General features: G+C 36.0%; 1 protein-coding gene across 2 annotated transcripts in view; it reads right to left on the bottom strand.

Annotated features, from left to right (window-relative positions):
• Positions 1 to 25,095, bottom strand: part of arhgap4b (Rho GTPase activating protein 4b) — a 50,966-nt gene that overhangs the window by 4,180 nt on the left and 21,691 nt on the right. Inside the window, exons 7-23 of one of the 2 annotated variants that reach the window (XM_022209465.2) lie at positions 23,832 to 23,960; positions 22,761 to 22,982; positions 18,880 to 18,981; positions 18,604 to 18,789; positions 16,772 to 16,856; positions 14,995 to 15,022; positions 14,232 to 14,259; positions 13,181 to 13,241; positions 12,945 to 13,022; positions 11,482 to 11,610; positions 9,821 to 9,926; positions 9,503 to 9,730; positions 7,885 to 7,940; positions 6,516 to 6,687; positions 4,127 to 4,237; positions 2,080 to 2,187; positions 270 to 372 (exon numbers count right to left, since the gene is read on the bottom strand). In XM_022209465.2, the coding sequence (XP_022065157.1) occupies positions 270 to 372; positions 2,080 to 2,187; positions 4,127 to 4,237; positions 6,516 to 6,687; positions 7,885 to 7,940; positions 9,503 to 9,730; positions 9,821 to 9,926; positions 11,482 to 11,610; positions 12,945 to 13,022; positions 13,181 to 13,241; positions 14,232 to 14,259; positions 14,995 to 15,022; positions 16,772 to 16,856; positions 18,604 to 18,789; positions 18,880 to 18,981; positions 22,761 to 22,982; positions 23,832 to 23,960 (1,932 nt within the window). The remainder of the gene's footprint in view (positions 1 to 269; positions 373 to 2,079; positions 2,188 to 4,126; positions 4,238 to 6,515; positions 6,688 to 7,884; positions 7,941 to 9,502; positions 9,731 to 9,820; positions 9,927 to 11,481; positions 11,611 to 12,944; positions 13,023 to 13,180; positions 13,242 to 14,231; positions 14,260 to 14,994; positions 15,023 to 16,771; positions 16,857 to 18,603; positions 18,790 to 18,879; positions 18,982 to 22,760; positions 22,983 to 23,831; positions 23,961 to 25,095) is intronic. The other variant, XM_051949931.1, reaches the window with a different exon arrangement.

Raw genomic sequence — 25,095 nt, forward strand, 5'->3', positions numbered from 1 at the left:
ACACCCATTTAACATTTGTTTCCTTTCACAATAATCTTCAGGTTGTAAATATCTGGAAAAATCTTTATTTTCAAACGAGCATGTGTGAGTTTTTTTATGCAGAAACAGACTTAAAAGTATCAGAGGGGAGATTCCCGCTCTCATTTACAGGAACATTAAAAATAGACGTTTGTACTTTGAAGTTCTGTCTTCAGCACATTTAAGCAGAACAAACAGTTATTTAACTTCTTCCCCGTTTTTAATAAAGACTAAAGAGTTGAACTGCAAACCTTATCGATGGCCGGTCGTTCCGTCTGACTGAACGGAGGTCTGTCTGGAGCTCTGAACGCTCCTTGTCTCACCGTGTCCAGAGTGTGGCGTCGCTCCTGAGACCTGAAACACAACGAATCATATGAATAATATTACATTTATTTATACAGCAGAATTTATAAGATGCTCTACAGGCAGGCCAGAAAAAGGAGGAGACTCTGGAGGTTTTTTCATACAGTTGGATCTATTTTTATTTAGTTTAAATCAACCGAACAAACACCTACTAAAATAATAAAAGCAGTAAAAATGGCGTATCGAATTAAGGAATAAAAGTCAGTACGATAAAAGAAGATATAGGATAAGGACAATAAAAAGAAGAGAAATGAATAGGGATGTCTGATATTAGCTTTTTTGCCAGAAACTGATACGGTCCAACTGTCAATTTCCGATTCCGATATCAACCGATACTGATATATGTGGCCGATATAACTAATTTCACACACAGAGATATTGTTAGTTGCAGTTTGATGATGTCATCATTTGCATGCCAGTAAATGCAGGTATTATTGTATCAGTTTTCAAGATAGGCAAAAAAAAAAAACCCGATACAAATATTGACTGATAATGTATTTTTATGCCAATATCGGGCCAATAATATTGGTGGGTCAATATTATCGGGCATCCCTAGAAATTAATAAATCAATGAACAAACAAACAAATGAATGAATGAATGAATAAACAAACAACTATCTAACTAACTAAACTAATTGTATCAATGAATAAATAGTCAACCGGAATAAAATAGACAAATGAAATACACAACATCCCATCATAAACAAGTCTATAAAAATGTGTTTCAGGAATTGATTTAAAGGAAGATTCTGCAGCCTGAAGCCTAAAGACAGAAAAATGAAACTAGAACAAACAGACCGATGCCACATTTGATCTGAAAATGGTTTCACATGTTGGAAAGAAAAGAGGGAAGTTTCTAAAGTTTCTACAGAAATCCGAAGAGATCGAAGCCGCTGTCTGAAATTTCTGTCAAAATGTAGCAGGAACGTAGCTGTGATCCTTTCAGTGTTTAAACGTGTCGATGATTCCACTAATTTATGATGGAAATATGCGTATTTTTTTCGGCCAAACCCTCCACAAATTTCAGGAGCTAATCGCTAACGGCTAACTTTGTCTGTGTGCTGACTGGTCGTGGAGGGCAGGTGATTTATTATTATTATTAATAATAATAATAAAATAATAACAAAAATAACAACAATAACTAGGTCAAACAGACAAACTTCTGTATCATTGTGTCTGGTTTTAGGAACCAACAACGCTGCCACCCAAAGGTCGTAGTGGAAATTACAACACTTTTAACAACCCTGTACATGCTTTAGATTGAAAAACATTTTGGTATTTTTATATGACTGCATCATTAAAAACAAAGAGTGTGAGAAATTCCAGAGATTTGAGTTTGTGACTGAGAAAAATGAATGAATGACACAGATTTGAATATCGCTCAAGGCACTAAATCCATTCTGTTGTCCTTTATTTACTTAATAATTTCTTGTTGTTGCTTATATTAGCTTTGTAATAGATGCTTAAAGTTGAGCTTTGATTTAATCTCCATCCTTTTTCACCACTTCTAAAACATGCTCACCAAAGTTCAGAAAATTAACAATTATTAACAGAAAATGTCCTTTTATTTTGAAATTCAGAGGAGCGTAGTAAATTTTCATCACGGTTTGAGTTTGTGGCTCTGAGAGACTAAAGGTGAGTTTGTTCTCTGAAGCTGAGCTGAACTGAAGTGAATCAAAGTGTGTGTTTCAGACGTACACTGGCAGGTGTCTTGTGGCTGGGGAGGTCGGCGGCTTCCTGTTGGGGCTCCCCTCACTTCCTCTCTGTCGCCCCGGCAACGAGGCGCTGTCACTGTTCACCCGCATCCTGTCAAGACGGAAACGTTCCAGCTTTGTGTTCACGAGTGTGAAAGTAAAATAACAGAACTGAGCGTAGTTTCCTGCTAACGTCTGTTAACGTCTGGAACATGTTCAGTTCTTCAGAGTCACACAATAAATGAAGCAGTGACTTTGAAGTGTTTGACTTCATCGAGAGAAAAAGAAATAAAGTAAAGCTCCTTCTGCTCGACCAGCTCTGGTTTGTTTTAAAAACTTTATCAGAAAGTAGCGGCAGAAAATATCTAACTAAGCAAATATAACAGTTCTAATCAAATAAAAAACACCTGAAGTAAGCAAACTTTTAAAAAAAATTGAAGAAATTTATGCGACTTTAAATGCATTTCCAAAAGTCCATTATTTCTTTATAATGGTGTTTTAAGGGCTGAAAAATATTTTTAAAAAAACCTTTTGAGAAATATTAAGATGAGAATGTGGTTTTTACTGCAGTCTCTTCCAAAGAAGCATACAGAGAATATGACCTGTAGGACAGTGGATGATTTGGCAAATATATTTCAAGATAAATACAATAAAATGAAATACTATTTTTAAAAAAGGATTTAATAAAAAAAAAGAAGATTAAAAAATGTGATTTAAAAAAACTTTAAAAAGATTAAAAAATAAATTCTAAAAAATCTGTCTTTGATCATTTCTGTCAAAATGAATCACGGGCATATTAAAAAAAAAGAAAAAAAATCTGAAAAAGTATTTGATTTTAAAAAAGAGACAAGAATCTATTAAAAATTATGTTTAAATTCTTTTTTAAAAGCTATCATATATTGCAAAAATGTTCCTAAGATATTGTCATTCAAAGTAGGTCGATTTATAAAAAATGAAATTTCTGGAAAGCGTTTGATTGAAAAAAGAATTGACAAAAAATTTGACTAAAAAGTTGATTTAAAAAATGTTACAATATAAAAGTATATATTGCAAGAATGTCACTGAGACATTTTCTGTCAGTGTGGTCAATGGCCAGGTTTTTTAAGAGAAAATTTCTTGAAAAATATCTGATTTTTAATTTTAAAAAATGCCATAAAAATTGATTGAAAATTTAAAAATTATTAATTTTAAAAAGATTTCTTTTTTTAAAAAAAAGAAAAATTCTCAGAAAGTCTTCGATTTAAAAAAAGCCAAAAACTTGATTAAAAAATTCTAAATAAAAATTAAAAAGATAAAAAATATGTTCCTGAGATATTGGCGTTCAAATTGGGTCAACTGGTATTTTCTTAAAAAGCAAAATTCAAAAGTAATTATAATAATAATTGACAAAAATGTCATTAAAAATTGAAATTTTAAAAATATTTTAAATATTTTAAAATGTTCTGGAGATATTGTGATTCAATGTGGGTTGACGAGTTGTTTTCAAAAAAAAAGAAAAATTCTCTGAAAATATTTCATCTGTCTTAAAAAATTGACAAAAAATCAATAAAAACAATGACTGAAAAAACTTTAAAAAGATTTTTTTAAAATATACTGCAAAAATATTGAGTGCAATCCAAAAAGTCAACAGACTTTAAAAAAATAAAATTCTGTGAAAGCATTTGATTGAATAAAAAAAAGTACTGACAAATTTTTGATTAAAAATGCAAAAAAAACCAAACAATTAAAGCAAAAATATTTCCGACATATTTTCTCTCAAAGTGAGCCAACAGGCAGTTATTTAAGAATAAAAATTCTCAGAAAGTATTTAATATATGAATATAAAATTCCACACATATCTTTACACATATTGGTGACTTATCATATTAAAAATGAGGCAAATCAGAGACAGTGGAGTAGAAATGTGATGATTTTAGATGAAATAACATAAAACCAGTCAATATTTTGTGTGTAAAATGACAGAAAATTAAACGTGTGTGTGTTTCCAGTCAGTTTCTATTAAAAGTGTTAACTCTTTGAGTGAACGTTTGTGTTGACGTCTGAGTTTTTACCGGGTCGTGTTCTCCGTCTGCAGATCTTCTGCCGTCAGGTTTCCAGTGCTGCCTCCTCCTCCTCCTCCTCCTCCTCCTCCTCCTCCTTCCTCTCGTTTCCCTCGTTCTGACCTGAGGCAGCAGCAGAAGAAGGAGAGGAGACGGATATAGTCAGCACATATTCCACCGCAGAAAGAACAACCAGTACAAGTTTAAACCTGGGATGAAGAACCAGCGACAAAATAAAAGTAGAAGCGGGAGGAACGTTATGTGTGACCAGAACTAAAAATCATCTGGAATCCAACAGAAAAATAATGCAAACTTCTTTTAATACAGCAGCTAAAAAGAAGAACTTTATGATGGTGTTAAATCAAACATGCTGTTAAATTATGTCACTGTACTTTTTCTACACATCAGATTATGGAATAGAACGAATTCAATCAAAACTGAACTAGATATGCACGAAATTTGATTGAAATTCTTCTCTAAACTACTTATTCCAAAACAATGTGTGTGTGTCTGTTCTTTGCATATCTCTACAACTATACATCTGATTGTCTTCAAACTTGGGAGCTGTGTAGCTGGAAACCCAAGGAAGTGCAGTGTCAAATGTTAAGTTGTTTGGATTAGGGATGGTCCAGTTTTTTGGGGTCTTTATGGGGTCCTAACGGGCCTTTGGTTGGTTGTGGTCAGAACCCAACAACTACACTTCTGATTTACTTCGGACTTGGCAGATATATAGCTGAGAACCTGAGGAAGTGCAGTGTTGAGTTTGAAGTAGATCAAGTGAATAGTGGCTGTTTGGGGTTTCCTTTAAGGCCCTCAACCTGGTCTTTGAATGCTGCTTGTGGGCGGAGCCTATGTTGCCCCCGTTGCTAGGCAACATCATCATCAAGACAAGATTCTATTAAGCTGTTATGTAGTCTAACTACTGGTAACAGCCACTAGTAATTTGTAAACGTACAGTAAATTTTAAGCTACGATGCAACATTTAAATGAGAAGGTATGAAGCTACAGCCAGTAGCTGACTTAGCAAAAAAATGAAATGAAAGCAACCTGCCTCTGTTAAATCTTCTATGTTTATTCTGTACAAATCTGACAGCCTCACTGTAAGGACAAAACTCCTGGGCATCAACAAACTTCATCAAGAATTAGTCTAACACATGAAATTACATTTAGAATTTCGTCATGCCCTCAGTCTAAGCTAAGCTAAGCTAAGGTTAGCTAACCGTTTAGAAAGGAAGCCGATCATTTAACTTCCTATTAAAGTTGATGCATGAAAGCAAATAAGTATATTACATATATCCAAAAAGCTGACTGTTCCTCTAATGTAAATAAGTGCTGAATTCCAGGAACTCAGTGTTGTGGTGATGAAAAGCATTGAAATGTGAGCAGTGCAGTTTTTGGTTCTTGCAAACATAATCCTGCCAATTTTCTCAGCACTCCTTGCCTGGAAAATCCAGACTGACTTTATTTATGTATTAATATAAATACAAATAAAGGCAGTCTGGCATTGTGATGATACGAGACGATTTCAAAAAGGAGGGGCTAACGAATGCAGCTTGAACGAGAAAGAACCAATCAGCGTAACACGGATGTGACGCACAAACAAATCGACCTTGAAGTCCATGTAGTCCAAACAACAATGGCATGCAGCCGAGAAAGCGTCGCGGTGAATGATTACTGCCGTTTTTGTCACAAAAATCTGCGAATACATGGGGTACTCTCAAGTACAACACTTATTTTTGAAAAGGCTACGCAACAAAAGACTCCTTCCGAACGATTAGCAGTGTTAGGAATAACTTTAAATCGGAGCCAAACCAAGTCGGTGCGTATGTGTAAAAGTTGCTTAAATTTACTCACACATTTGGAACGGGATTTTCCTCTGTACAAACAATGGCAAGAAGGCGAAAGTAACGAGCCATCCACTGCCTCCTCATCGTCGGAAACGTCAAGTGAAAAGAGGCAACGACTAACGCCATCCAAAACGCCAAGAGACCACAAAAAGATTCACTTTGGCCCCCCTCCTCCTCCTCCTCCGGCATCATCTTTATGGGTAATCCAGGCGCTGAAGATGACGCAGCATTAACTCCCGCCTCCCGTGCTATGATTGGTCGTACCAAACTGTACCGGGAGGGAAACGCGATTCAATTCGCCCAATGCCAAACTGACTCTCCTGTATCTCCTAACATGGAGATAGGAGATTACATGGAGATTCAGTTTGGATTTTCCAAGCTACAGCACTCCAGGGTGCCATGGTGCTCACTTTGGGAAATTAAGACAATTTAATGTCAGTTTTACTGCATTTATAACATATTTTCTGGCCACAAAAGAATTGTTTTGGCTAAAACAAGAAGCATATTTAATGTCTCTAAACGTCAGATAGACCTTCTTCCCTCCTGTCACTCACCCTTCCAGGACGCTGATGTACTTGTGAGGAATTAGACCCTTAACTCCGCCCACCTCTCCTCTCCACCAATCACAGGAGGCCTTGCTGTGGAGGATAAGCGGTTCTCCCTGCTTGAAGGAAAGTTCTGCGGGAGATCTGGCCACATAGTCGAACATGGCCACAGCCTCCCACTCTGAACAAACAATGAATATGAGGACAAATGTTAAAATGAGAATGTGGTTTTAGCTGCAGTCTGTTCCAGAGAAGGCTGAGGAGAATATGATCTGTAGGACAGTGATGTAAATAATAGTGAACTAAATTAAATGTTCCTGAGATATTATTGTTTAAAGTGGGTTGAAAAGCAGTTTAAAAAAATTAATTCTCTGAAAGCCTTTGATCAAAAAAATGGACAATAATTTAATTAAAAAATAAATTTTAAAAAAGCTTTAAAAAGACAAAAAATATTTCAAAATCTTTATGTGAAATTTTCTGTCAGAAAAAAAGGTCTTTCTTTTTTTAAAAAGAAAAATTCTCTAAAAGTATTTGATTTAAAAAAGACAAGAAATCGATAAAAAATATATTTAAAAAAGCAAATCTTTAAAAAAAAGAAAACAAATAAAAATGCAAAAATATTCCTGACATGTTGTTGTTCAAAATGGTTCAACAGGCATTTCATTAAAAAAGAAAAAATCTCAGTAAGTTTATGATTAAAGAAAAAGTTCTGTCAGAGATCTGGTCACGTAGTCGAACATGGCCATGGCCTACCACTCTACAAACAATAAATATTAGGACAAATGTTAAAATGAGAATGTGGTTTTTGATAAGTAAAAAAGCAATAAAATTGTAAAAAATAAATTAAATGTTCCTGAGAGATGAGGGCAGTTTTTTCAAAAAGAAAAGTCTCTGAAACCATTTTACTAAAAAATGGACAAAAAAATATGATAAAAAAAATTAACTTTGAAAAATTAAAAAATATTTTTAATTTTAATTTTCTCTGAAATTTTCTGTTAAAGTGGATCGACAGGAATGTTTTTTTAATTAAAATTCTCAAAAAGTATTTGATTTTAAAAAAGACAAGAAGAAAACATATTTGAAAAACTAATCTTTAAAAAAAGATTATTGACATATTGTCGTTCAAAGTGGTTCAACAAGTACTTTCTTAAAAAGAAAGTAAATATTTGATTTTAAAAAGTTCTGCCGGTGATCTGGTCACGGCCTCCCACTCTGAACAAACATGATTACAACGATCTACATGCATCTATTTTTACTGATTTCATTTTAAAATCCTCCTGCTTCCTGTAGAAATCCTGGTTTAAGTGTAACATGGATGGCTTTGTGGTCCAGTCATGTCTGATTTAATCCTATTTCTGGTGTTTGTGTGTCGACTGACCGTCCTCACTGGGAAGATGTTCGGTTTCTCCGTCTCCCTCCTCTGTGATTGGTTCGCTGCAGACACACAAAGAAACACATTTATACACTTCTTTTATGTTATTTTACATGTAAAAACCTCAGATTGTCTCTAAACTGTGTTACTGGAGGTTTCCATGGACGTTGTTCGGATGCTGCAGGCTCGTGTTCAACTTCAGCAACAATCAGCTTAATGGCATTAAGCAGTTTTTACACAAAGCGTGGCGAGATGCCTCTGGTGTAGCATGAAATTCTGTTTCCAGAGGATGAGCCGCGAAAAAAGGGGGCGAGGCAGAAACTGCCTTATTATTTTGGAGTCTTAAACTCTAAAATCTCTGCAGCAGCTGGAACTGACACAGTTTAGATCCATACGTTTGTCCAGATTCACACAAAATACATCTAGTAAAAGTTAATTTAGAGAAACAAAAAGCTTCATTTCATTTCAAAACTTCAGGGTCCTTCAGCTCAGCCATCTCTGATTTGAATTAAACTTTTTTAAATCATAAACTATGGATATTCAAAATAGCATCTGTGAAAATTTAGATTCATATGTCAAGTACTTTTTGTCATAAATTAAAGAGAAAAACTTTAAAAAGACAAAAAACTATTGCAGAAATGTTGCAAATTCTAAATCAACAACATGATGAGAAATAAAAGCAAAAATTTCAGGCTTTTACCTTTAACTGTTCCTGAAATATTGTTGTTTAACTTATCTAACTAAACAAGACATAGAAAATAAAAGTTTGGCAGATATATAACAGAACAGAGTAAAACAGAGAACAGAGGCTTTTATTTCTCACTGTGTACATCCAACATAAATCATGTGGAACTTCAGTATAAATATAAATTTACATAAATATATATATTAACTCTGGCTTTTCAAAATTATATGTGTGAAATTTTAAGCTGATATAACAAATATTTTCATTTTTGCTTAAAATGCTTAAAATACTATTTTACGATGTAATTATAGTATTAAAATGTATTTTTTAGTATTGAGGGGTATTTTACAGTATTCAAGTGTATTTTATAGCATTAACATGTATTTTAGAACCTAATTTATATTATTTAGACATAATTTATAGTCTTAAGGACATATTTTTTTTTACCATTAAGGTATATTTTATAGTATTAAGACGTATTTTATGATGTAATTTATAGTCTTAAGACACATTTTTTCATATTAAGACATATTTTTTTAGCATTAAGACGTATTTTATCATGTTATGACGCCTTTTTACCAATGATGAATGTTTGAAGAAAAATTTGAAGAACGCATTGAGTTCACAAAAACAGGATGATTGGTTGAAAATCCAAAAGTCTGCAGATAAATAATTCAAATAGTTTCTCAAAGTAAGAGTCTGACAAAGCTGAGGCTCGGAAGTTGACTTGATCTCTAGCAGAAATGGAAAGAACAAGAAAAACACCTCATATTCTGACTTTAGGCATCATTCCAAAGTGTTTTTATGAGTTTAACAGCTTATTAACAGCCTAAATCACTGACTTCTGTTGAGACCAGACAACACAAACGGAGTCCATAGAATGTGAGATGAAGCAGAGTTTCGTCTGCGTATTGAGATCTCAGGAGGATCATTCCTCACCAGTACTCCTGCTCCAGAGTCATGTGCTTCTCGTAGACGGGGCCCGGCAGCTCCGATTGGCCGGGGAAGATGATGTCGTGCTGCAGGATCATGGTCTTGACGAGGTCGTTGACCTGCGGTTGCCTGGCAACGGCGTCGTCCGAGTCCAGCCCCCTGAGCAGGCTGGGACCGAAGCAGACGGCCAGGTTGTAGGGTTGCATCATGTTCTCATCGCTGTACTGAGACACGCTGGACAAACAGAAACACTAAGTCAGCTGGTGTTTCTGTGAGCATTTTAAATGAGAAAATATGCCACAGTGGGGATTTTTAGAAGCTTACTGGTTGAGGAAAGCAAACAGGTATCGCATCACGATGAGGAGAGGCCGAGGGAAGGTGGAGACGATCGCCTTAATCTGGGCGGCTCTCTCCGTCACCGCCTCGATTTCTGACAAAACAGACAAAATGAGCAACTAAAGAACAAAAACACAACTAGATTTACCTAAAACCTTAAGATTTATTGGATGCAAATGCAGTTTTTCCCTGACAAACTGCACAAATCATCCTAGTTTATGATTTAAAGGAAAGTTACTAGTATTTTTTTGTGGTATCAAGTATTTTATAGAATTAAGATGTATTTTATGACATATTTTATAGTATTAAGATGTATTTTATGACATATTTTATAGTATTAAGATGTATTTTATAATGATAAGCCATATTTTACAACAGATTTCATAGTATTAAGGCATATTTTATAGTATCAAAATGTATTTTACAACATATTTTATAGCACTAAGATGTATTTTATAGAGTTAACCCTTTAAGCTTCAGTCAATTCCAGCCGTTTTCAGTACAAAAAAATCGCTAATTTTCTATTTTTAGATTAAAAAAATTACGAAAAATACAGGGAATATTGGACGGGCATTGAGAGGTGCATTTCCTTGAAAACGACCGATTCGGGGATTTTATACCAACTTCAGGACATGTTTTGGATAAAACAGTTTACTGGCTTGTGTCATCTGGATGTAAAAGGTTGGATTATGGCCGTTTTTTGTGGAATCTTTTATTTTGTGTGTAATAATAAACCCGGAAATGTGAGTCGCGCTGTGTGCGTTGAAGCCGTGTATAGAGAACGGATGGATGAATATTTGTTTTTGTCAGACAAATGTGTTTTTCTCACCCGCTGTGGTAATCGCATCTGAAAGTGGTTTATACCGGCGGATTCATGAGAATCTAAGCTTTCCATCGGCGTATAGCGTTTGTATAATCGTGTTTGCAGCCGTCGGACATTCTTGAAATTCCTATGCAAATTAGTAGGTGTACCGCCGGCGGTACACTGAAGCTTAAAGGGTTAAAACATATTGTACAGTTTTTAAGACATATTTTCTACATAATTGATCTGTTCTTTATGTGTAAACTGTTGAAATGACAACAATTAAGTTATGGTGCTAAATGATTGAAATAAAAAAATAATTTGTATTTATTGTATTTCTGATTGTAACAGGCAGAAAAGACAAAATGAGCAACTGAAGAACAAAACTCAACTAGATTTAACTAAAATGGCAAGATTTACTGGTTGCAAATGCATTTTTAAATGACAAACTGCACAAATAACCCCTATTTATGGCTTAAAGAAAAGTTGTGACGATTTAGTTGAGCTGAGTTTGTTTGCAACTGATGGAAAATCTAAGAATTTATGAGTAAACAAGCGGCAGGTAGGTTCATCTGTGCAACTCATGAATGGATGTTGTTGTTTTTTTAGTTTTGCAGGAGATTCAGTGAATTAGCTCCCAAAGTGTTGTGATACAACTTTAGCTGCACACAACTAAAGTCAAGATTGGAATGGACAATCAAATGCAAAAAGTTCTTGATGGATTCTGGTAACCGAGGCTAAAAAAAAGCATCTGGAAACCGCAAAGAAGTGCTTAAATAGCCGACTGACTGAAAGCAGACGTGAGAAAAGCCCCAGTGAAAGCAGAAGCTGTGTGAAGGGATCTTACGGACACACTCCAGCAGCTGGGAGTAGCTGTCGTAGGGGAACAGAGGAGGCTCCAGGCCCCGGAAGTAAAGCTTCAACACTCCGGCCACCGAGTCCAGGTCGCACTCGCTGTCTGACAGAGGATCCTCTCCTGCAGAAAGACAAGAGATTAACGCATATTAGAGCAGGAAAACAGATTTTTTTAAAGCGGAAACAAGGCGTACAGTTGAATAAAATGTTGCAGACAAAAGAGAAGACTTTGCTGTTTCAGTGAAGTCATCACTAAAGCAAATAGAAAGAGGTAAACACGTCTAGAAATCACTCAGTGCAGGTTACTTTTTACAGCAAAAAAGCTCCTCAAGTCCAATAGAAGCAAAACAACCAAACTAGATTTTTTATTAAAAGTGGTTAAATTTCAAGCCTTAAATTTTAGTGCGCTGAAATTATGTTTCTGATTGTTTCTGGCATTTAAGCTAAGCTACGCTAAAACCATCACTCAGACCTATTTTATAGTATTTACAGTACTTTATAGTATTAAGACGTATTTTATAAAGTATTTTATAGTATTAAGATGTATTTATAGTGTGTAGATGTAATTTACGGTATTAAAACATATTTTACAACATATTTTACAGCATCAAGAAGTATTTTATAGTATTAAGACATATTTTATGATGGATTTTTTAGCATTGAGATGCATTTATAATATTAAGACATAATTTATAGCATTAAGATATATTTTATGACATATTTTATCGTATTAAAATATATTTTATAGCATTAAGATGTATCTTAAGATGTATTTTATAGTATTAGGATGTATTTTATGATTTATTTTATAGTATTAAGACGTATTTTACAGCATTAAGATGCATTTTATAGTAGTCGTTAAATTTCAAACCTAAATGCGCTGAAATTACGCACCTGATTTATTTATTTAATTTTTTTTTACATTTTGTCGTATTAAATTACAGGAACCTGCACAAAAACCCAGCTTTTCTTCAGCCGTTCTGGTGATTTGGTGAACAAGATTTTAGTTTTTGCTAAATTTGTTGGATGTATTTTCAAATTAAATCAATCTCCGTATTGTGTTTAACTCGGAAACACTCATCCTGTTAGCGTGTAGCTTCTAGCACGAAGACAAACATATCTAAAACGTCTATTTTTACGTCAAATCAGTGCTGCAACAACAACATTCACGTCACTATTTTTTGAAACTAGTGTTGTGCAGATGCTTTACTGAACTTTAATTGATAGTAATCTTGTGACAATTTTCTGAGCTTGTTGGGCTTCTTCAGAAAAGCTTTCTCATGTATTCCAAGGCTTAAAAGTCGTCTTTTCACCATGTCGATCCACTTTTTAATTCAAACTGGCTAAAAATCAAACACTTCCTACTTTTAAAATGATTCTTTTTGCTTTTCTTGTTGTCTGTCAGCACAAAAACTGATGCAACTCCACCTGAACATGTTGCACAACGACTCTTACCTCTCTCGAAGGCGTCTCTGATGAGGTTAACTTCCCTCTGAGAGCCGGGAACTCTGAAAATCCCTTCATGGTGGAGGCCTGAGAAACACATTAACATTACAATTCATGCCTATAACGTACGTTCTTTATGTTCTGTACTCAGGATTCCACAGACAAACGCAAACAATGGCTTCCTCCTACTCGTCCAGGTCTTCCTGCCAGCGTGGCGTATTGATAAATGGTAAGAAGCGACTCACCGTGAAGGTTTATGAAGCGGATGCAGCTTTCAACCACCACGGGAATCTGCTGGCCAGAGCTCTGGAGGAGAAAGATGGTTAGAGGAGGAGGCACGAGAGGAGAAGAGATGGTTGGAGACAGAAAGAGGCTGCAGAAGATGGCAAAGAATCCACAAAACGAAGGAAGAAGTGCAAGAAACGAAGACTCAGTGTGAGGAAGATAGTAGGAGGCGACGAAAAGAGCAGGAAAATAACCGAAAATAGCCAATAAAATGCAAATTTTATTTAAACTGAGGTGTTTTTTTAAAGATGTTCATCCACAACTAACTAAAACGAAATCCATTTTCTATGATTTCTATTATCATTATTATTTTTGTTGTTGTTATACTGTATTTAGACTCCTTTCATTGTAAAATATCGGTACAGTTTTGCACCTTATTGCTCCTACCAGCATGATTTGCATGTTATTTTGCATTATTCTGCATATTTGTCTTAAATGTTTCACGTGTGAGCTACTGGATATCTTAAATTTTAATAAAATATGATCTTTTTTTTCTTATGAACTTGACCTTGCTTCCAAACTTTTCATTTGTCATGTAGATGATCATACTTCTATGATTTATTTCCCCATTTCTGAATCAATTTTTTAATCATTGATCCTTCAAAATATTCTAATAATTTAAGATTGATGATTACCTGTCAGCTGGTATCATTAAAATATAAAGAAATATTTCAGTTTATGTATACAGAGTCCAGAATGCATTTAATTTTGAGCCTGAACAATCCATCATATTCTAATTTTACGAGATGCACGTGTGTTTCACTACTGTAGGACGGCTTTCTTGTGCAGATAATGTCAGCAAAACTGCTCAGAAATCTCCAAAATGCTGACCTATCCCTTTAAGTTTTTGCACCAGATTGTAAACTCTAATCTTCCTCCAAGGTTTCTGAAACTCCCCAGATAAATAATAAAGAAAAAACCAAAAAGGTTGGACGTGACTTCAGTAAGCTTCGCTGTGGGAAACGGCCCACATGCGGTACATAAGCAGTCACAGATGGTTTGCTCCGGTACCTGAGTCCGAGACATTCTCCTTCTCCTCCTGCACCAAAGCCAAAGCACAGCAGAGCAGGGACGGGAAAAAATAAGAACAGAAAAAAGAAAAAGAAGCAGAGATTAGACGAGGAGGGAGAGCGACAATAAGGGGAATAAAGATTTCGAGGCGGCGGGGAGAGCACACACTCAGTAGAGGAGTCGAGAGGAGGCAGCAAAGAGGCCGGAGCATTTTAATCCTTTTCACAAGAGGAAGAGATATAAAAAGAAGGGGGGGTGGATTGAAAAAGGAGAGAAAAGCCAGCAGTAAGCTAGAAGCATGACCAAACACATGAAGAGCAGAGGGACCGGCTCAGAGAAAACCCCCTGATTTCAGCCGGGGGTTTATTTTTTTTTCCACATGGTTTCAGTGCAGAAAGCAAAAACAAGGGAAGTAAAAGGAGGAAAAGGTGTGTTCTGCTGCGAGGGTTACCTGTATGTAGGAGAGTATGTCTGTGGTGAAGAGTGTGTGGCAGAATTGGGAAACCGGTCGGGACTTCCTGACGCGAACCGACCGAGCACTTTGCATTCTGGGAAATATAATAGATAAAATGATGCATGATGGTAGTCGAGAGATCTGATAGCTGTTATGATTAGTTAAGCATCCCCCTCTAATATTAGGACTTTCTGCATGGTATAGTGATTTTTTTGGTTCAGTTTTGCCTCCTTCCACGTCCTCTCTGCTCTCTCCTGGCCTCTAATCCTCTCAGTCACATCCTCTCTGTATCATAAACACACTGTTTACCTGGAAGGGTCGCTGTCCACGGCCTCAGCTGGAAGAAAAACACAGAAAAAAGTCTGATTTAGCGTCTCACAGCTGGCAGGAAACGTTATTTAAAAGTTCTGATAATTCTAAAAAAGAAATCATTCATCAAATGAATGTTTTAATTTCCCCAAAAATGTTCCTATAAAGGTAAGTTAATATTTAAAAAATCAAGCTTTAGAGGATGTGTAAAGTATAATTGGTTCATTTGGTACTAATCTCAAAGTGAACTGCAGTTCCTCAAACATCCACTGGAGGCTTGTTTAAAAAGTGAGTCAACCCACATAGACCTCCATGTAAAAATGCTAAATTTTATAGCAGCAATAAATGTGTTTACAACCCGCTACAAAAAACGATTTGGGTACGTTTAGTTAATTCTAACAATCACGAAAACTGTACTGTGTGTAATTTTTAGATAACATATCGGTTTAAATTATATTTAGGCTTAAAGTTATGCTTAAATAAAAATGTCTTCAAGCTAAGCTAAAGGCTAAGCTAAGTGACTGCTCTTATTTATTGTACAAACACTCAGTGGTGTTCACTTATTCATCTAATTCTCAAAAGAAAACTAAACAACCATTAAAAAACAAAAGTAAACTGAATTTATTGATACAGAATATAGAAAGCCAATATTCATTTTCAGTCATCAAACAAATAAAATCTTCCTGCAGATTTGTGCAGAAATGTGTGACTAAGAACAAAAACTACAACATTTTAACCTCGTATCTTAATTTGTTGATTACAGCCTATAATTATTACTCATTTTCAAACTCAACCTTTAGAGGATGTTGTCAGATTATGTTCCATGATAACTAAAGAAGAACGTTCTGAAACCCACATTCACAAAATGTTCTCCAGATGTTATCGAGGCCTCAGAAGACAGAATGTGTTTTTATAAAATGTTCCTGTAACTTAAAATAATAACAACGGTGGAACATTTTGTTCTGAGGATGTTTCCTCCTGTTGAGAACGTTCTTCTATAAAACGTTCCCACAATGTTACATGATAACAGAGGACGGACATTCTCAATGCAACATCTGGAAAAGTGTGGCTTTATCTGCCTTCAAGAAGAACATTTTGAGAACTAAAAGAAAACTTCCTGCTGAAAACATCACCAGAACTTTGCAGAACTTTTTTTTGAGCAAAAAAGTTCTAGCTGGACCTCCATCAATAACGAAGGAAGGATGTTCTCAATGCAACATTCAAAACACATTTTCAAGATGTTTTAAAACCTCAGAAAACAAACAGAATGTTCTTTAAAAGATGTTCCTGGATCTATTAAAAAAGTGGAACATTCTGCCTGTCATGTTCTTGGGGATCAGTTAAAATGTTCCCACAACGTTCCACAATGTTATATGAGAACAAAGGAAGAACCTTCTCAGTTGTAACAGTTTTTGAACATCTTTAAATATCCTGCCTTTAAGAGGAACTTTGCAGCAGAACTTTGTCAGAATGTTTTCTGGAACTAGAACATTAAAGTTGGTTATTAAAGGGAACTGTGAGTGATTTTAAACATTGAACTGCGTTAGTTTGTGGCTCCAGATGGACTAAAGTCTGATTAATGTTCCCATGTGGCGCCACTCGAGGCCAGCTGGGAATGAAGACGGATTCTGCTGAAGGCTGGAGGTTCCAGACGACGTTAGTCACTACTAGTAGAACACACTGTCAGGGTGCATTGTGGGTAATGTCTCAGAGATCTGATCAAAGCAAAGTTAGAACAAATGATGAAACGGAGTCTAACATGTTTATATAAACGTACCTTTCTGTATGGCATCGTGGAGGAGATCATGTTTGGCTTGAAGTTTGGACGTCAGAGAGCTGCTGGTGAGGAACTCCTTCACTTTCTGAGATAAAAAAACAGATGAAATATTAAATAATGACAACGAGCTGACATCAGTTAATAATAAATAATTGGTTATTGTCCCCTACTCGAGTTGCAGCCATGAAAATGCTCCACATACATGAAAGAATCCTACAATTGTACCTAAGAACACGATAATAAATAAAAACACACAGTAACCATGCACATGTACTGTATTAACTAATGAGTGTTTTCTGCTCCCGTCTCATTTTTCTTCACTGTGGGCTCATTTTTCACTGCAATACAGATAATATAAGTAATTTAGAAATGCCTTCTCTGCAGAATAATAAAGTTTTAATGCCAGAAATCCTAAAAATGTAATATATTCTTTTGTTTTATTATGTTACAAAAACAAATAATACCTAAAATCACCATATAAAGTTGAATATTACATTTTTATTTTACAATTTTAAAAAAAAAACAGAAATCAACATGGAAATTCTTCCAACAGTGACTCTACATACTATAGATAATTTCTATTTTTATTTCCACATAAACACTGCCTACTGCTCAGTCGAATTTTTGTCACATGATTGTTGGTAGCAGCTGAGTCACTAATGGCTTCACAGATGTGGTTTATTTTTGCCGTTTTATAAAATAGTTTTGAGCTTAAATTTGGTAGATTTTTTTTGAGTAGTTCAAGGACAGCTGAAAATTAGAATTTTTTTTTTAAGTTTCTAGAGACATCTTGATGTCACAAATCCTTAAAAAAAGAAACACAAACTAAAGAATTTGTTAGGTTTTCTTATTTTACAAAAAAAATCTAAAATCACTATATAAAGTTAAGTATTTCTGTCTTTTACAAAAAAGTTGAAAAACCCGAAATCAAAATGTAGAAAATTATTTTCCAATGGTGACTCTACATACTATAGATATTTTTGCTATTTACATTTTCAATTTGTTTATTAGCTGCTCTGTACAAGCACTTCCCGAATTTTTGTCACATGACTTTTGGTCACAGCTGAGTCACTAGTGGCTTCGCAGATGTGGCGAGGAATGTAGAATTTTTAGGGTTTTTTTGTTACAGAATATGATTGTGCAAACGGTTTATTTTTGACAGATTTTAAACCTCCTGTTGTCATTAGTTATGTGCACCAAAAAATATTATTTCCTTGTCTGAAAAAAATCTAAAAATTCAGCAAAAAATTACCAAAATTTCAGAAAATTCGCAAAACCTTCAGGAAGAAAATCCAATAATTCCTTAAAAGATTCACTGAAAAGTTTTATTAAATACTAAATTAAATAATTAAATATTTTGAAAAAAAATGAGCAAAGATTTTTCAAAAAAATCCTAAAAATATCTAAAGTGATTACATATATATCAGTAAAACTGCGAATATTTTCTTTAAGAACATTCACAAAAAAAATCAAACAAAATCCAGTGAAATTCGTTGGATTTGGTTTAATATTTTTTTTACATGTATTTTTTTCCACCGAACAATTTTCAAAAATTTCCCAAAAATGTTTAATATGTGGACATCAGAAGTTTCCCTGTGAAAATCTATTATTTTCCACAGTTTTAAACTTTGAAACGGGTCAATTTGACCCGCAGGACGACACGAGGGTTAAAACAGTTTTGAGCTTAAATATGGTTGATTGTTGCGAGCAGTTGAAGGACCGTTGGTAAGTAGTAAATGTGATGATTCCTTCAGTTTTTTTGTTTGAATTTCTGGTGACATTTAGTGGATTTTATTTCAAAGCTAGCATGACATTAAACCAGTTTAACTCACTGTAAAGTAGTAGGTCTCTGTCTCCTGCTGATTGGCTCGACGTTTGGCGAGGGTGAGTTTGGGGAGGGTTCCTCCTCCGGGCGGCTCGTGTGATAGGCTGCTGGCCACGTCGGGGGAGGGGTTACAGTCGCTGTCGCACATCGTGTCCAGCAGGGCGGCGAGCGTAGCTTTAAGTGTTTTACTGACCTGAGGAAGAGAAGTTTATTTGTTAATTCAAGTCTTTTTCTTTTCTCAACAGACAAATCATTACGGAAACTGCGAGAACAATCAGCTGACCTCCTCTGTTTCCAAGGTAACGGCAGCGAGGCGAGACTGAAGCTGCTGGAACCGGGTCTCCAGCTCGTACCTCACCTGGCTCTCCGCGCTTACCTCGCACACCTGAAACACACAAACAAAACAGGATGAAACGACGGAGGAGCGTCGAGGTCGAACCGGTGAGACGCTTATCCGAAGACGTCTCCAAAAACACGTCGATGAAAGAGAAACAAAACATGTAAACAAGCAGCAGGATGTTCCTGGAGCCCAAATGGAAAACAGACGGAGTCATTGTTTGCCAAATTCCTGTCAAGCTTTCCAGTTTATCGTCGCAAATGCAGCTGACAGTGGTGAATTTATCACATAGTATTATTAATAATTACTGAATGAGTCTTTGAATTCACAGAGAAGTAGGACAAAGTGTCTCAGTTCCATCCGATCACAGGAATAAAGTTACCCTCAGGGGTTTTTCCCCCCAAGTTTAATTAAAAACTTCTTTAAAGACCTTTTTATTACCACTTAGAATCAAATTTACTGCCAACTTCACGGCCGTAAAAGTGTAAAGGACGTATTTTAATTATATCTTTTATATAATTATAAAATTGAGTGAGGATTTGAACACATCTTATTACAATCTTATTTAATTCATTCTTTTTAACTGTATGAGCAGGGCTACTAGCCTGATTATTAGCAAGGAGCAAGATGTTTTTCCTGACAAATGACCAAACAGAGCAATTAATACATGAAATACACAAATAATTATATAACTATGACAGTATTTATTTAACCCTACAAAAAGACACAAAATAATGCTAATACTTTTAGTGCCTTATTCTGAGAATGTTAAATTAAACCCTGTTTTAATACATAAACAACATCTGTGGGACCTTCAGTGGTTTTGTTGTCTTTTTTTACATACTAATTACACAATTATTAGTTGCCACCTACTCATGTTAAAGTGATAGATTAACCTGAAACCATTTGAACAAGAAGCTCTCAGATTGTAGCTGTGAAGTTTGGCTGGAAAAAGTTAGTTTTCCTCTTTGCAAAGAGCAGCAGCTGATGGATTCACGTCAGTTACAGAGAAATCTAATATTAAAGAACACGTTCATATGGTTTCTGTCTTAAAACAGCAGTTAGGTTAAAAATAATGCAGGATTTTTTCTGGTTCTTACTGAGCATTACTTTTCTTTTTTCAAAATGAATTCAAACTAGTCTCCTAGAAGTTACCAGATTATATTAGCTGTTGCTAGTTTGCTAATTTACTGTGAGTTGGTTAAAAAATTAATTTCCATCTGACTCCTTTTAAAGTTAAAACATTAAATATGTAAAGGGATCATGAATACTGAATGTGCTCATGTTATAAAATGCTAACAGCCTGAAGCTACGTGACCCAGGAAAAAAAGTCTTCAACATCAAGGTCCATTATGAAAAAGTTGATGAAGATTTCCAAAATGAATTTAAAGAGCAGGACAGGTTAGCTAGCATTATTATAAATTCTCATGTAGTGGCATCTTGACTAACTTTGGTTTTGAAAGTAATGCTAGCTAGCTACTGTATGGAGTAAGCTAGTTAGCTGGGAATGCTAACACTTGGCGCTTGTTGCTTCTGGAAAAACAGTGCACACAAGAAGATATTAATTTAATAATATATAGAAATTTAACTAAAAGTTATTTAAACTTCAATTTATTGCATTGTTTTTGTTTGTTTTTCACCAGGTACTTGGCACATTTGGGTCTTCAACGTGCAGACAAATCAAAGTCTTAGCAGTCTGGCCATGCTTAGCTCTGGAAACATTTTAGGAACATGAATAACCTGTAAAATATACATATATTATAACGTCATTTCACCACTTAGGCTATTTATGCATCATTAATTACCACTGCAAAAACATTTAGGAGTTATGGTAGTCTTGCATACAGTGTTGCCAACTCCTCAGTAAGGAAAGTAGCTATTGGCTGTCCTAAAAGTCGCTAGAAGTCGCTAAATGACATCATCTCCTAATTTGCATATTTCCCAGTTTGCATGTAATTGTAATCAACATTGTAGGAGAGAGGAATAACGTTGTGGAAGAGACCAAAAAATGAGTATAAAACACCCAAAATATGTATTTGAACTGGAGGCTCAATGCTGTGGTTTATTTTAGCATAACAGTGAAGAAACATTTTCGTTTATATGGCTCCGTAAGTCTGGATGGGATCTGTAGTGACTGCGCATGCGCGATTCATCTGTCGTCTGGCCGCGGAGGGATCAGACAGTGGGACTGCTGCGGGGTTACTGGACTGACAGCCTGTGCTCTGGGAGGGGGAGAAGCTCACAGCAGCACCTGCAGTAACTACAGAATGATCCGAGTTTTCCTATCAGAGTCTCCAAAACGGCAGAAAAAGTCGCTAGATTTGTTGCTAGTCGCTTTTGACAAAAAAAGTCGCTAGGACGCTTTGGAAAGTCGCTAGATTTAGCGAGAAAGTCGCTAAGTTGGCAACACTGCTTGCATAGTCAGACCAAACTTTTCTGTGGTGTAGAATAGTCTGACTGCACACTACTGTAATTCTGTAACAGGAGAAAAATTGTCATATCTTGAAAGCAAACACAATCTTCTTCAGCAATGATAAGCTAAAATATCAAGGGTGGAATTGTTTTGGTGGAACATTTGAATGCAGGGAAGCGAGCGTTGCTGTTAAAATGGATAAATCTAAAAAAAAGAGAAAACAAACGCATCAGTAGCTGCCTTAATGCATGACCCAAAACTTCATCAATGCTTTACATTGTCAGTGTTTTATGATGCTGTCTGAGTTACAATAGTCTTACACAGTCAGACCATTCTTTTCTGTGGTAGAATGGTCTGACTGCACCCTATTACAATTCTGCTAAAGAAAAAAAAATACTGCATTTCTTTAAAGCAAACACAATCTTCTTTGACGGTGCTAAGCTAAAATAATGAAGGCGGCGTTGTTTTGGTGGAACGTTTTACTGCAGGGATAAAATGCTAAAATCCTGAAGCTAAAGCTACAAGTCTTTAAAGGTAACATTAAGTCAAATTATGAGAAATGAGGAAGTTTATCAGCATGTTGGGTCAAAAGTGTGGCAGGAGTCATTGGTGTAAAGTTTAAAATCCAAGTGGAAGAGCTGAACAGAGCTGCTGGCTCTAACCTAAACCGTCATGTAACAGCATGTGAGCTAACATACAGTGGTGTAAATGGGAATTTTTGTAATGTAACCTGTAAATCCACATGATAAAAAAGTTAGCTCATGACATCTGTCTTGTTTTAAAACTAGCTAACTAGTGTATGTAGAAGGTTCAGCACTGGATAACTCGATTTGAATTTCTTCATCGGTAAACAGTCACAGCATTTTCTAAAATATGCCTAAAATTCACACTAAGTGACTAAAACCATTTTTTAAAATCCATCATTTTTGGTGCATAAGCTGTGTAAAGTCAACAGATAACCCAAACTGAATTATAAACTGAACAGTGTCTAAAAGAACACAATTCCAGATGTTTTGGTGCTTAGCGAGAAGAAAACGGCAAGAAATTCGTCGCTAACCAATTTGGAATCAACAAAACATCTGTGCATTACAACTTTAAGAAGAAAACCCAGCAGAACCGCCAAGACAGATGCAGAAAATAGTCGCCACAGGGATTAAATCATTATTTTCAAAGCTGTACTGCATTGTTTTGGTAGAACCTTTATATGCAGGGAAGCGACCACTGCTGTTAAAATGGATAATTCACTAAAAAGCATCAAGGGCTGCCTGCAGAGTAGCACGACTCAAAGCTTCAGCTACACCTTAAATTTTTAGACTTTGAAAAAAGTAACACGTAAACAGCTAAAAGATGCAAAGAAAGCACTGGAAAATGAGCATGAAAAGGTTAAACTTAGACCCCAAGTCTGTAACATCACCTGGTCTCCCTCGTGTGGATGGTAGTTGAATCTGAACGGGAGGCAGAAGGCCGAGTCGTGTTGCTGTAGCAACGCGTCTCTGTCTCCTCCCTGGTCCAGGGACGTGACGGCGGCCTCCAGCTGCTTAAGCCCTGTCTCCTCCGTCTTCTGGATGCGCCACCTGCTGGCCAGGTAGCACTTCATCACCCTCTCCACGGACAGGTGGAAGCCAAGGTCACAGCACTGTGGGAGAGGAAAAAGGAATGAGCGGAGGAGAGAAAGAAGAAAGCCATGAGTCATGAGTCACTAAAACTGCTGAACCATTCCTCCACACCTGCACAATATACCAACATATATGTAAATTATTACTGCAGGAAGAATAGTATTCTCTGCTTTTTGCATTGTATTATAACTGCAGCAAAACAACTACTGTTCAAAAGTTTGGGGTCATCCAGAAAATTTCATATTTTCCATTAAAACACTCACTTTTATCCATGTGCTAACATAACTGTACCAATGTTTTCTAATCATCAATGAGCCTTTCAACACCATTAGCTAACACAATGTAGCATTAGAACAGTGATGGTTGCTGGAAATGTTCCTCTGTACCTCCATGGAGATATTCCATTAAAAATCAGACGTTTCCAGCTACAATAGTCATTTACCACATTAACAATGTCTACACTGGATTTATCATTCATTTAATGTGATCTTCACTGAAAAAAAAATGCTTTTCTAAGTGACCTTAAACTATTGAATAGTAGTGTACGTTCTTTTCATGTGTATATATCTGTATATTTTGTTTCATTTTTAGTTATTTTTATTACTACCACTATTTTTTGTTCTCTCCTTCTTTCTGTAGTTACTTTATTATTCTCTTTCCTCATTCCTAGCGTGACACCAGCAGCCGAATCCATATTCCTTGTATGTTGTGCGGCCATTAAAGCCGATTCTGATTCTGAGGAAGGTTTTTATTCTCTGATCAGCTTTTCTTTGGCAATCAAATCCTTCACTAAAAGGTAACGTAAACCTATTTGTTTGTGTCTTAAATGACGACAGACGATCACCCGACATAAATCACATGTTCCTTACGTCGATGAGCGTGCTGACGTCCTGCAGGTAATACTTGTTCATGGCTGCGTTCGCCGCTGCCAGGTTCAGCAGGTAGTCGTTTCGAGCTTTGGTGCACTTCAGCTGGGTCTCCTGAACTCTGCCGTGCCTCTGGGAATACACATTAAAGAGAAGATTACACACAGAACCATTCAGAAACACGTGTGAAGGAGGATGGATAATTTTAAACACCTGAATGCACAGACAAAACAACAGGAAGAAGAAGCGGTTTGTTCTTTAGTGAACCCACTTGGAGACTTCCTGAGGCCTGCTACCTCACTCTCTGTCTGTCACGCAGACTTTTTCTCTTTCCTCTCCTGCAGCTTCCTCCTCAGAGCGTCCTGCAGCACCATCAGGACTCCTTCGTCACGATGTCACACCTGAAGAGTCGACGTCTTGCTCGTATGTCGGTCAGAGTGTGGACCGAGCCGTCATCTGTCTCTGAGGCTCTGGTTTGTCTACACTCACATTTCTTCCCACCACAAGGAGGATTGTGGATCAGGAAAACTCACGTGCAGAGAAATGCGACCAGATGCAGGAGGACATCCTGGAGGTTTTGGCCACACGCAGCTTTAGAAATAATTACTAGGCCACCTGTTGTTTTCTTCTACAAAGTCAACACAACAGGCCTCGATCACAGATAAATAATTACACTTTTACTGCATTTATATCCTCGTTATCACATCTTATTCCTTGTTCATCCTGTATGTATCCTGAATATATGTGTTTTTACACTGTTTATACTATCCATACTAACAGGGTTTTTACTTCCATACCACTATTTATCACCACCAGTGGATGTAGATTATCTATTTTCTACAGAACCCACATCTAAATTAGTGCATTCATATTGTTTTTACTGTAACATACTGTATATAATGAACTTCACAGCTGCTTTTGCACCTCTGGTGAGATGCTTAACTGCATTTCATTGCCTTAATGCAATGACAACAAAGGACAACTGAAGTGAATCTAATATAATCTGACAAAATCTTCTAAAACACATGAGAAAAGTCTTAGAAAATATGTGTAAAGCTCACATTAAACGGCCAAAAACATTTTTTAAATCCACCATTTTTTGTGCATAAATGGCATATGCAAAGTCAACAGATAATCCAAACTGAATTATCCTTCAACATTGATAATTCCAGTGCTTAACGAACAAGAAAACAGAGACAAAGCTGTCTCTAACCCACTTTGTATCAACAAAACATGCTTTAAGCTCCATTTGGTAACCTGAGAATTT

Source organism: Acanthochromis polyacanthus, chromosome 6 (assembly GCF_021347895.1).
Source record: "Acanthochromis polyacanthus isolate Apoly-LR-REF ecotype Palm Island chromosome 6, KAUST_Apoly_ChrSc, whole genome shotgun sequence".
NCBI lineage: Eukaryota > Metazoa > Chordata > Actinopteri > Pomacentridae > Acanthochromis > Acanthochromis polyacanthus.